General features: G+C 35.7%; 1 protein-coding gene across 2 annotated transcripts in view; it reads left to right on the top strand.

Moving 5' to 3' along the window:
- disp1 (dispatched homolog 1) overlaps positions 1-14,451 on the top strand; it is a 77,116-nt gene that overhangs the window by 50,479 nt on the left and 12,186 nt on the right. For both annotated transcript variants that reach the window (XM_081378696.1, XM_081378695.1), the window contains exon 2: positions 3,125-3,581. In XM_081378696.1, coding sequence (XP_081234822.1) covers positions 3,139-3,581 — 443 coding nt within the window. In that variant the 5' untranslated portion in view covers positions 3,125-3,138. The remainder of the gene's footprint in view (positions 1-3,124; positions 3,582-14,451) is intronic.

A 14,451-nucleotide genomic window follows, 5' to 3' on the forward strand; every position in this document is an offset into this window, starting at 1 on the left:
TACTTTAAATCTCGCGATTCTGATTTTATGACACGCAATTCTGACTTTATATCTCGCAATTCTGAGAAATAAAGTCAGAAATGTGAGATTTAAACTCGCAATTGTGAGATAAAAAGTCGCAATTGTCTTTTAAAGTGTTTTATTCTGTGGCGGAAACAAGTTTCCATAGGGTGATAAGTGTGTTCATTAATTATTAGGGGTGGAATGAATCGCAGTTGATCCACGATCCGTATGGACCAGGCCACACGATTTGACACGCATGTGATTCGTGGATTAACTGCTAAATGTATCCATCATAGAGTGAAAGTTTATCAATTGGAAGTGTTTTGTCTTGCCAGTTTACACATTCAAATGATTTTAAAACGCACAAGTAGTGGCGAAAATCGTGACGTTTTAGACAGCGCTCGAACACCGAATTTATTACTCTTTCGCGTTTACTTGCGCTTGAACGGACAAATATGCACAAAAGTATGTCAAATTCCCGTCTTGGCCAGAATTCTCTTGTTTATGTCAACAAGTGAACAGTTGAGAAAGAAACCGGATGTACATTCTGTCCATGCATTCGGTCTTAAAGTGACAGCAGCCTAATATTCCTGCTGCATGTTGTCATTAATGTTAATAAAATAAAATACAGCTTTGACAAAGATTAACCTATTTAATTTCTACAAATAGTGTTATTTTACATGTCGCACGGGTATATCTGTGGCAATAGCCAACAATACATTGTACGGGTCAAAATTATCGAATTTTTTTTTAATACCAAAAATCATTTGGATATTAAGTAAAGATCATGTTCCATGAAGATATTTAGTAAATTTCCCACTGCTAATATATAAAACATTTATTTTTTGTGAGTGAATGCAGCACAATCATGAACATAAATTAACAACTTTAAAGGAGATTTTCTCAATGTTTCGATTTTTTTTGCACCCTCAGATTCCCGATTTTCTAATAGTTGTATCTCGGCCAAATATTGTCCTATCCTAACAAACCATACATCAATGGAAATCTTATTTATTCAGCTTTCAGATGATGTATAAATCTCAATTTAATCCTACAGCTTGTAGGATAAGTGCGAAGTGTGAGTACCTGGAGAACCGAGACCAAAAAAGTCCTGTGCACCCCTGATCATCACTCTGAGCGTTCACCGTTCACACATAGTGCTGCATCTGTTCTCCCTCCCTCGGGTTTCCCTTTTCAAAAAGCTCTCTCTATCTGCCTGCTTTTTAAATGGATGCGGTTCAACTGCGAACACAACCAGATTTGTTGGTGTGAGAAGGTATTTTGGACACTGTGTTTACAGCACACACACACAGGACAGTCAGAGGGGAAACCTGCTCACCACTGCATCAAGTGAGATCTTTCATGCACTTATTTTGGATGCGCGTAGGGTGTTTCTTGCAAAGTTTCACCCTGAGGTTTGAGACTATCTTCAGTTTCCGATGGAGTCTTGCAGGTCTCCACCTGTCACGTAAGAACGTGGGTGATTTACTTCACAGAAAGCGCTGACCATGGCGTCAGTGTGTGTGTGTGTGAGTCTTGGCAAAGTTCCAGTATCACAACTGTGCGTTTACCTGAGTTAATACGCTTGGGTCTTATTTTACTGTGATATGCATGGCGTGAACTTTAAAACATCCAATGTAACATTTAATATCGGCCCATGTCATTCCTCTGCAACAGTTTCCTGGCCATGGGGGCTGAAATTCAAGCATACCATGAAACGTAGACTCTCTGCTGTCTGTCCAATGTGTTTGAACCTGTTCTTTTCAATCAGACAGCGCCTTTGAAATTCACTTTGTTCACAAAGCCATTCTTCCAGATATTCCTCTAGCGTTGGTAACGTAACCGAGAACCGGTTTGCTGTCTGAAGTGGTTATTTTTTCTTTTCTTTTTTTTAAATGCTGCAACCAAATGATTTCCCTGAGATTCATTTATAATAACAAACCACAATGTACTGGAACTATGAATCCTGTTTAGTTTCTTCATGGAGAAAAAATAATTTTAGCAATAACATTCCAGTTTCCTTTTTTTTTAAATAGCGTAAAGCATGTTAATGAAATAATTATTCAATCTTTTAATTATTTAATAACATTTAAATAATGCATGTTCTAATTTTCCAAACAATTTATTTTTTTGCTTTAAATCAAAGTTTGTGAAGTTGTGTTTCAGCTTGGAGTTGGTTGGTTTGGGTAAAGCTTTTTAATGAAGAATAAATAAAAAATAAATATACAAAATACTTTCAGAATCAAGGCTGTCAAAAAGATTTTTGAACAACTGACTCTGAGTCGGTTCTTTTTAATGATTCAGTCTCGACCTCCTGAGTTATTGGTTTGAATCAATCTAATTGATTCTCATTAATGAATTGAGTAAAATTATAATATTTTAAGTGGAACCTAAATTATATTTCTTATGTTTTCACCAGCGTCATTATAGTTAAAAAATAATAAAACCATAAAAAATAAAATTTATTAAAAAAACTTGAAAAAACTTTGAACTAAAACAAATTGAAGAAAAAAAAACGTACAAAAAAACATTTTATTTCAAGGCAACATTTCTCATTTTCATTTAGTTCAATTTGATGCGATAAAATATAAAATGTCAAAAAGATTTGTGAACAACTGACTCTGAGTCGGTCTTATTAATGATTCAGTCTCGAACTCCTGAGTTATTGGTTTGAATCCATCTAATGATTCACTCATTATGTGAATGATTAAGGAAATTGAATGATAAATAATAAAATAAAATAAAAGCTAAAGACATTATAACTATAATAGTATCTCAGTACTACTAAAATAACGCTGGTTTCCACACTTATTCAATGGTTTCTGCCTCACTAAAGCAGTAGTTAGTTACACTAAGAAGTGATCAGTTCACTTAAAAAAATTGAGGAAACCCATTGCCTTAATATTATTAAATAAATAAACGTAATGCTTAATTGAAAAAAATAAGTTATGTGAACTTGACAATTCCACATTACTTAATTTTTTTGATTAAGCATGACGTTTATTTACTTAATTTTAAGGCAATGGGTTTCCTCAATTTTTTCAAGTTAAGTCTACTGATCACAGTGGTTATGGTGTGTGTATCTGTGCATGAGTGACCGTGGTTGTGTGTTTATCTGCAGATTCAGGAAGGATCATGGCCCTGAACGAGGGCTTCCTCGACCTCCGACCCCTCAGCAACGTTGGATCCTCCACAGGTTTGCCTGCCACTAATGCCAATGAAGACCTGGACCAGGACCAGGGAGTGTCGGCGTCCACACACCCCGATGACCAGACCCGGTCGAGCCAGAACGGCGGACTCAAAGCCAACGGAAGCGCACGTCCATCTTCACCGAACTCCTCGTCCTCGTCACATGACTCTCAGAGGTTGGCCGTTCTGTTGCCCAACTCCCTGCCTCCCGCGTGTTGCGTTTACTGCTCGCCTCGGCCTGCCGTGTGCTGTAACGGGACCCCGCAGGACCTCACTCTCTTCCAGAGTGCCCACATGAGCTCCTGCTGTGTGCAGGGCGTGCGCTGTTTCTGCATGCAGCATCACTGGCAGGAGCATCTCCAGAACCAGCCCAACATGGCCACACTGAGGTGAGCATCTCCTCTGCACTGCATTTGGGGAAAACTACTTTTAAAAAAACAAAAAACTTTTTATTACATTTTAACTTAACACATACATACCGGTATACATTTCCATGTAACATAGAAGAAAAAAGCCTCTCAATATTTTACATTGATATTCAATACCACCTCTTTTCTTAGTCTTCTGTTAAAGGGGTGGTATAATGCCCTTTTCACAAGATGTAAAATAAGTCTCTGATGTCCCCAGAGTGTGTATGTGAAGTTTTAGCTCAAAATACCCCACAGATATTTTTATATACATGTTAAAATTGTCAATTTTTGAGGGTGAGCAAAAACACACCGTTTTGTGTTTGTTCCTTTAAATGCAAATGAGCTGCTGCTCCTGGCACAGGGGGCGGAGCTTCAAGAGCTTGTGTCCTTTTACCTCACACAGACATGCACTGAAAATTTCAAAAACTTTTAGCCTTTTATGTTCAAACCGGAGTCAGACAATGATGGAGAGACTCAAGAAGAAGTGACAACATGTAGAAGCAACAGGACATTTCTGAATGGTTAGTTGATGAATTTATGAAGCTTATGTGTAGTTATCTTCTAGTCATTGATTAGCATATTCTGTCTTGATAATCTATAAATCGTGTTCAGGGGGCGGGGTTTATGTAAATTCTAGGGTTGGTGATGTCACTAACCCGGGAGGAATGTGGTGTAGTCTCTACCAGCCGTTTGTTGTAGTCCTTAAAAAGTGATTTCTTTTAAAGCAAATATCTCCCTTTGCTTTGAACTTTGAGCGTTGTAACTTTGCAGATGTTGTTTATGATCAAACAGCAACATTACACTAACTAAAGTTAGAAAAGTCAAATCATAATCAACCACCCCTTTAACACCTTTCCAACTCCTCCACTTTTAAAAAACGATCTGAAAGGTCCCCAAACTCAATCATAAACTGTATATTTATCCCTTAAAAATATGTTATCTTTTCCATCGACATATTTGTTACCTTTTATTTTAGCCAATGTCCTATACTTGGTGTGGAAAACAACTTATTACATAACCAGATCATTGGTGTTCATCAGGGGTGTAACGGTACCCTCATGCCACGATTCAATACATATCGCAATACTGAACTCATGATACAATGTTATTGCGATTCTCCAAGACATATGGTGAAAAGTTAACAAAAAAAAAATTACTGTTGATTAAAATGTTAATTTGGTTTTACATTGGGTGTGTAAATGAATATAGTCTTGGACTTAGTGCTGGAAACCCAAAGCACAGGACAATAGAGACACCAGAATAACAATATTCATGATTCTGAAGCTGAAAAACAGAATTCAAGAAACATTTCTGATTATTATTGATGTTAAAAACAGTCATATTTTTGTGGAAACTGTGATGCATTTTATTTTTCAGGTTTCTTTAATGAATAGAACATTCAAAAGAACAGCATTTACTTGACATAAATCTTTTGTACCATTATAATGGTTTTTTTTATTTTAAACCATTATTTATGTCTTTATTGTCACTTTTGATCAATTTAATGCGTCCTTGCTGAATAACACTTTTGAACTGTAGTGTAAAGGCACGTGGAAGTAGGATTTAAGACACATAAAGATGTGTTTATTTATAGCTGTATTGGTCTGGACTTGATTGATGAGGCCGGTTGCTTCAGACAGTCAGAGATGAAGAGGAACCATGGGTCTTTTGCACTGTAATCAACATCTTTTTGGTCTATTTCTGCTGGATTCATTTCAATTTCAATTTCAAAACACTTTATTTGTCCCCAAGGGGCAATTAACGAGGCCAGGTAGAGTCACATAAACAATATACATAAAAACATCATACATTAAATACACAATGTGCACGGAATACATGTTAATTATAATCTACTACAAGTGGATACCTAAAAAACAAGTCCATGCCATGTATAAGAATGAATAAATACGTAAATTGAGGATAACTGACGATGATGCAGCCATGAGCCTTCTGAACTCCGCACGTGTCCACATGCACGCCGTCTCTGTGTGCGATGCATCTGAGGTTTCTTGGATCTGGGAAGCGTCACTGATTTCTGTTTTTGAGCAGCTTATTGTGCTGTCGTGATGTTTGACTGGAAGCACATGAGAAAGATCTGTGGAGGCTGGAAGCACTCTGAGCTTCATTTATCCTCACATGGAGGATAAATACTAAATACTTTAGATTTTTATTTTATTTGATTGGTTTGTTTAAAAAATTTGGAAACATTACTATTTTTAATGTTTTAAATGTAAAAATAACATTTTGAACTTCAAATGTTAAAGTTTAGAAGTCTCTTATGCTCAACAAGGCAGCATTTATTTGATCAAAAATGCAGAATAAAACATTAATATTTTAAAAATATTATTATTTGTATTGTAATACACTTTAAAATATAATTTATTCCTGTGATCAAAGCTGAATTTTTAGTCTTCAGTCTTCAGTGTCACATGATCCTTCAGAAATCATATATATATATATATATATATATATATATATATATATATATATATATATATATATATATATATATATATATATATATTTATTTAGGTTAGATTTATTTTTCTTTTTTTACTTCTACTGACATTAAATCATGGCATATATATATATATATATATATATATATTAGAGGTGGGCATAGATTAATTTTTTTAATCTAGATTAATTTTGAAATTAATCTAGATTAATCTAGATTAAAATGGCTCATTTGAATTCTGCCGAAGACATTCAGAATATGTGTGCTACCCAAATAATGACTATAAAAGTAAGTCTTTGAGAACGGGTTTCTCAAGCCAGGTGGCGCATTAGACCAGGGGCTCATCTCCTGTTTCCAAAATGCATCCCAAACTGCTTGAGAAAGCTGTTCTACTCACTGTAAAAGGTTACTACTGTACTGTTACCGTCCGTAGGCAACATTAGGTAGGCCTATGTTATTATCAACTACTAGCGATGTTGCCTAAAATCCATAGTGTGATATACATTGCAGCCTCTTGCGATAACGATATTATAATAAAACCATTTCAGAACAGGTTACACAGACCCTGCTAAACAACTGCTAAATGTATTTTTTTTTAAAGGGTGTATGTAGTTTTGAGAACATATATTGTGCAAAACTGTAAGTATACAACATAATTTTGCAGATAAATAAAATGTAAGTACACTAGCTGCAGAGACTTAAGTAGGTCTAATGTTTATTATGGCTTGGAGCTTATGAAACCCCAAATTTAAAATTAGAATATTGTCTAACTGATGTCTTTTCAGTTAAAAAGAAACACAACAACGATTCTTAAAATCGGGCGCAGACAGAGATTATGTTCTACACCACTCAGATATATTGGGAATAATACGCGCGCGCTGGTATTCAGTGATATGTTTCGTTTTGAATTTGAGGTGGTAGAACGGATAAGTCACGTTTTAACTTACCGAACTGTTACCTCACACACTCTGATATAGTTTGCTGCTGCTCGTTGCACCGATCTTTTTCACCAGTTTTCACTTTCAGCTGTGTTACAGTGTTTACTTAAGATGACGACGAATATGATGCGTTGCAGCCGGCTGTTCCTCGCGGCCGCGGGTAGATTGCGTCATCATAGCTTGAGCCAGCTCCGAACCCAACTTGGAGAATAGATTAACGGCGATATTTTTTTTTATCGCGCGATAAGAGTCTCGCTGCGTTAACGGCGATAACGGCCCACCACTATATATATATATATATATATATATATATATATATATATATATATATATATATATATATATATATATATATATATATATATATATATACACACACATACACACACACACACACACACACACACACACACACACATACAAAAAAACTTTTACGAACATTGGATAGTGGCGTAAATATATTATTTATAATATGTAAAAAATAATGTTGTCTGTGCCATTTAGTCATAATTACATGTTTTAGTAATAGACACATTTATTTTTGAGCATGTTGAGATTATCAGCATCACCGTTAACATCTCAAGCTGATAAATTTGTCAAATAAATAATAATAATAATTGCCCTTAACCACAATGGTTTGGGCTAAATATATTGTGCCTCGCTAACTGTCAAAGTACCTGCAGATCTTCCAGGAATGAATGATGCAGCGAGACTGACGGCAGCGGATCTTCCCGAGGGAATGATTGATGGTTTTTGTTGACTGAGAAAGAGGGAGCTGACATGTAGCCATCTGGGGTCATGTCACATGTTTGACCCTTCCCGACACGCTTCATTTACCTGACCCGAGGTCCTGCCAGGTGCGACGCAGTGAGTGTGAGATTGAGATGTGACATTCAGTTTGTCAGATATGTTCTGATTGGCTGATTTTGTCAGCATTACCACTTTCACTGAGGACAGAAGCAACGCTTAACGGAGGAAACTTGTCCTGTCGTGTCTGGTTAAGACTGCATAAGTCAACAGATGCTTCAGTCTGCTATAGTTCAGCTCCTTTTCAGGAACATGTTTAATCAACGTCAGAAACAGAAACTTTGATCAGTTCGTCCCAATGTTGAAAGAATCACATGAAGCTTCCAGGTCTTTGTTGCAGGACAGCCAGGCCTGGAAGATACTCACAAAACATACAGAGCTGTGTGTGTGTGTGTGTGTGTATGTGTGTATGTATGTGTGTGTGTGTGTGTGTGTGTGTGTGTGTGTGTGTGTGACAGCTGCAAGCCCCGACCAGCCAGCTAGCCTGAAAATGATCTTTGTGTTCTCAATTTCATGGTGTCATTTTGAGAAGCCTTTACATGTTATCAGGAACAACAACTGTTTAGCTCATGTCTCTCAGTCTTCTGAACTTGAATTCTGAGTCTGACATCTGCATTTTATCTGATCACTGAATGCAAGCAAATTCTCAACTAGACTAAATGCGTACGGAAATCATTCTAATATGCTAATTCGACGCTCAAAAAACATTCATTCATTATTATCAATGTTGAAAACAGTTGTGGACAATTTTTATTTTTTCAGGATTCTTTGATGAATAGAAAGTTCTATTTGATTTATTTGAAATAGAATCTTTTGTAACATTATAAATGTTTTTAATGTAACTTTTGATCAATTTAATGCATCTTTGCTGAATAAAAGTATTGATTTCATTTATCACCCCCATAAAAAAAACTGTAGTGTATAATGTTACAAAAGCTTTCTATGTCAGATAAATGAACTTTCTGTTCATCAAAGAATCCTGCATTTTTTTACACAACGGTTTTCAACATTGATAATAATCATAAATGCTTTTTGTTCATCAAATCATCATAATAGAATGATTTCTGAAGGATCATGTGACACTGAAGACTGGAGTAATGATGCTGAAAATTCAGCTTTGATCACAGGAATAAATTACACTTTACTATATATTCACATAGAAAACACTTATTTTAAATGGTAATAATATTTCACAATATTACAGTGAGACATAATCACTGAAATGGACAGATTAAACTGATTCGCAGATGAATTGAACTCTAAAATCATTAAAAAGGAAGTAATTGTGCTAGACTACTTAGTTACTTTTTACGTAAAAAAACGTCTAATTTCTCAAATCTCTAATTATCGCAATTGTATTACAAATGTTACTGGTTTTATTAATGATTTTTTTTTTTTTTTACATCTGCATCATTCTCAACTCAAGGTGTCAGATGTGCATTTCTAAGAGACAAAATTTAATATTAATTTGTGAAATGTTTGGCAAGCGTTTGTCATGTTCTGATGATAAAACCAAACCACAATTTACTGGTTTCCACAGCTTTTACAAAAGAAATAATGATTTGAAATGTATCGTGATAATTATCGATATTGACTGACATGAAAATTTTTATTGCAATATTTTTTTTTTAATCCATATTGCCCAGCCCTACTCTCATACGAGTTACAAAACAACAATATTTACGTTAATACACTTATTGAAAGTGTCGTTTAGAAAACTCATCTTCAATATATCGTTATATAAAATTAATTTGTGTCCAGCCTTAGGCTGCACTTTTTCCTTTGCTGTTTTTGGAAGTTGAGTTTTGCTTAAATGCTTTATTAATGCTACATTTGTTTTTTGAATGTGTCACAGGCCTGGAAAGATTTATACACAAACACGTGTTTAAGCGTTTAATCCCGAACCAGCCTCGCTTTAGCTCTAAAGTTTGCTCAGAAACGCATGCAGTCGAGCAGAACCAGCGTTTCCAAACCCCCTCGGCGCTCGTGATCCAGTCCACTTGCTTCAACATTACTTTTGGCAGCTCAATTGCAGTTTAACACCAGCCAAAGGATGTTTTTTTTAGCGAAATGGTGCCATAAGCATTTTTATTCCATTATTCAGTGTATGCATAAATGTCAAAGTTTTGGGTCTGGTTGTTGGAGCTATTAAGTATACTTTTAAGAGGTCTTGTCAGGTTCTCTTCAATGTTAAGAGGTTTTGAGATCTTTGAATGTTGTTTTGCATTTAATGTGAGGTCTGTGTGTCTGAGCTGCATGCGAACATGAATAAGCATGAATAAAACATTTTCTGTTGATGCATCTCAGGTCGTTTCGTGTCTAACTTGGTCCGGGTGCGTGAGGAACCCGTAGAGCCGGTGAAGATGCCCAGTGAAGATCAAAGCCCACCTGATCCCATAAACCATGATCAAAGACACGGAGCAAGCAGGACCCAGTCATAACCTCAAATTAGGCCGATGTCTAGCTTGCTTATTCTCGTTTACTAAACAGATTGAAGCCTGTAGAAGGGTGAGGGAACAGCTGGAATGCATTAAGTCGATCTGGGAGCGTCTTGTATTTGATGCTAACGCTACAGGTGCAGTTATTATTATCCCGATCAAAGAGAAGATCCTTGCAGCAATTGCCCTTGAACATTTTTGGTCCACTTCTAATAAATCGTGGCTTTATTCAAAAAATGTTTCACAAGGAACCGTCGCAGCACGTACAGTTTTCATCCTGGATGTGCAGTTTTAAGGCTCTACTTCAAGCGAAATTGAAGAACTAACTGGTGATTTTATATCTACCTAAATCAGGCCAAAACGAAGTTCTTGTGGAGTTTGTTTTAAGGAGTTCAAACAGCTTGCCAAACATTTCTTCTATTCAGTCCGTCGAGATCAGATGATCTCAATGAACACTGGAGATCTGTTTTATGGTAGAAAATGAAGTTGTAATTTGTTTAAGTCCTGTTAAAGGCCCGTTCACACCAATGACGATAACTATTAAAGTCCCCCTGTAGTCTTAAAATATCTTGAATGTAACTCGACACCCGTGCCTCATTTAGTATACGCGGCTCTATGAATATGCAAATGAGCCCCGCCTCCACTCACTCACTCACTCACTCACTCACTCACTCAGAGATCCACGGGTTGACGATCACACGTTGATCTGATTGGTTACAAGGTAGTTTGTGACGTCAGAAACACCAGCGATTTCAAAGCGTGTTTTTGAGACTGTCTTTGGTTCACTGCAGTTTTAAGGAGGAAATACTCAGCAATGCTGTCAACTTATGAAGTTACACATGGTTTGTCTTAAAGCAGATTAAAAACACCGCATAGACACATAAGCAACATTAAAAGCTAGAAATTTTTTGTGATTTATATATCAAAACTATATGATGATGATAATTTATATAATTTATAATTATATCTAATTATAAGAAAGTATTATTGTTTTATTATTAAAATATATTTTTAAAACTACTACTACTAAAGTCAAATTTACAGTATTTTTAAAATACAGTTTGTTTCAAAGCATCTTCCCAATAATAATAATACTAAATATAAAAAAACAAGATATATCACTATTGTAATATTTCATTGTAAAATAAAATAAAAATGGTGATTTAAGAAAATATTAATATATAAAATATAAAATATATAATTTTATTTTAAAATTGTGATACTAATATTATTCGCAGTATTAATTTTCAAACTTTAAACCATCAAGCTTTTATTTTGATTGCAAATTTGGGAAGATGCACATTATAAGTGTCCCAAACTCAAATGCAAAGATAAGTTTGTCTGGAGCAAAATTTATTGTGAAGCGAGACGCTGAACACACAACGGATCATGAGATGCTCACGTGTAAAAGAACACGCAGCGCATATATTTATTTAATTCAACTGCTGCCATTATTTAATTGCACTTAACCATGTCAAGATTTCAGTTTCATTTCCATTAAATGTTCCAGTTAGGAATTTTCCATAGAAATCCATGTATCTGTCTTGAAATCTCTCAAAGTCTCGCTATCTTACCTGTCTCTGCAAATTTCCTGCCTTCTCCTTTCATTTCCTCTCTTCCCGGTCGAGTTTTCCTGTCTCATTCACACTCAAAACCTTTTTTCTACCTCGAATCGCACACCCTCTTCTAAGCAGAGCTTGTGACGTTGTTGTTTTCCCCGAGTGTTGTGTTGCTAAGACTCATGGGAAATACACCAGTACTGTCTGGCTTTGCGTCTGGGGTCGTGAACTTACTTTCTTAGATCCTGTGGCCTGAAAAAAAAAAAAAAAAAAAAAATGCATTTAGTGAGAGAATCAAGCCCAAGCCTTTGAAATCTCAATCAAGCTTTGGTAAAAGTGATGTTTTGCAGGATTGCCTGTCTGATGTTTTGCTGAAGCTGCATCTGGATGTTGTACGCAAACAAAGAACTCTGCCTGCGGTGCGCTTGCTAAATGAGTTTGGCCCATGTCTAGACATGCTTGATATTAAAGCAGAGCCTATGTTGCTATTCACACACACTAAGAGTTGAATGAAATGATTCTTGAGGCTTTAAATAGGACCTATTATGCTCTTTTTTTTTTTTTTTTTTTTTTTTTTTTCTTTGTTGTTTTTGAGCTCTACTAGAACAGGTTTTCATGCTTAAATATTCACATTTTCCCCATATTAGCCCCCATAGCATTGTTGCAGCTCCTCTCTTCCCAGTCTGTCAGTAACGCTCTGTTTAGTTCCTGTCTCTATGAAGCCCCTCCTTCTGAAAAGCACACTGTGCTCTGATTGGTCGGCTGGATCAGTGTGTTGTGATTGGCCGAGCGCTTCGAGTGTGTTTGGGAAATGTCCTGCCCCTTACCATAACTGCCAGTTTCACACACTACTAGCTAACTCAACCAGGCCCCGCCCCTTTATTCTGCACATTAATTATTTAAATGAGGAAGAAACTCTACAATGGAGGCGTTTCAGGAGTTCAGAAACTCCTAGTGTGCTGTTTTATTCCTGTATTGAGAAGTGGTTTTGGTAATCTGTATTAAGTCATTAAAACTTTAATAATTAATCTTTTTTTTTTTCATTTTTTTTTTTTCATAAATAGCGGAACAGAATAATGTAATTCGATTCCAAAAGGCAATTCTTTTCTATAAATTCAAAACATACTGTGGGCCATTTCATTTTAGTGATTCAAACACATACTGCTTAGTGTTATGTTGTATTTAAAGGGGTGGTTGATTATGATTTAACTTTTTTAACTTTAGTTAGTGTGTAATGTTGCTGTTTGATCATAAACAACATCTGCAAAGTTACAACGCTCAAAGTTCAAAGCAAAGGGAGATATTTGCTTTTAAAGAAATCACTTTTTAAGGACTACAACAAACGGCTGGTAGAGACTACACCACATTCCTCCAGGGTTAGTGACATCACCAACCCTAGAATTTACATAAACCCCGCCCCCTGAACACGATTTATAGATTATCAAGACAGAATATGCTAATCAATGACTAGAAGATAACTACACATAAGCTTCATAAATTCATCAACTAACCATTCAGAAATGTCCTGTTGCTTCTACATGTTGTCACTTCTTCTTGAGTCTCTCCATCATTGTCTGACTCCAGTTTGAACATAAAAGGCTAAAAGTTTTTGAAATTTCCCGTGCATGTCTGTGTGAGTGCAGCTGTTGAAGCTCCGCCCCCTGTGCCGGGAGCAGCAGCTCATTTGCATTTAAAGGGTCAGACACAAAACGGTGTGTTTTTGCTCACCCTCAAAAAGTGACAACTTTAACATGCTATATAAAAATATCTGTGGGGTATTTTGAGCTAAAACTTCACATACACACTCTAGGGACATCAGAGACACATTTTACATCTTGTGAAAAGGGCATTATACCACCCCTTTAAAGGGATAGTTCACCCCCAAAATTAAAATGCTGTCATCATTTACTCTGCCTCATGTTGTTCCAAACCTGTATGAGTTTGTTTCTTCTGCTGAACAGAAAAGAAGATATTTTGAAGAATGTCTGTAACCAAACAGTTGACGGACCCCATTGACTTCCATAGTATTTGTCTATGGGGCCCATCAGCGAATAAATGGCACATTTTTGTCTGGTTAAAATTGTTTAAAAAAAAAACAAAGTGCAACAATCACTTTTTCTTTGAAAGAATGACATTTTAGCCAACTTCAAGGACATCTCAGACAATGTTGACTTTGAGTTGAAACCTCTACAGTTGGTTGAACATCATACATTTTTGGTTTGATTTTGGTTTCAGACACTTTTATCCACAGTGACTTGCATTGCATTCAAGGTATACATTTTATCTATTGATTCATGCGTTCCCTGGGAATCAAACCCATGATTATGGTAATTTTTCAACCATTTCTTCATCAAAAGCACTAAAGAACCGTTATAGTAATTAAGAACTGGAATCAGAATCGTTAAATTCCTTATGATTCATATATTTATGTGTTAATATTTAACTCTCTAAAATCTTACATTTGATAAGATGATGGTTTGTTCAAATATGAGCAATTAGTTAGTCGTTCTTGTCTTAATGATATCGCACTAAAAAACAGTTTACATCAACAGACATTTATTAGAGGTGCTGTAGTTAACCAAAGCTAAATAATCGTTAATTAACACAATATCTTCAACACTTGAGTTTAGTACTTTATTTGGTAATTTT

The sequence above is a fragment of the Scardinius erythrophthalmus genome, assembly GCF_964197995.2.
Source record: "Scardinius erythrophthalmus genome assembly, chromosome: 11".
NCBI classification, from domain to species: domain Eukaryota; kingdom Metazoa; phylum Chordata; class Actinopteri; order Cypriniformes; family Leuciscidae; genus Scardinius; species Scardinius erythrophthalmus.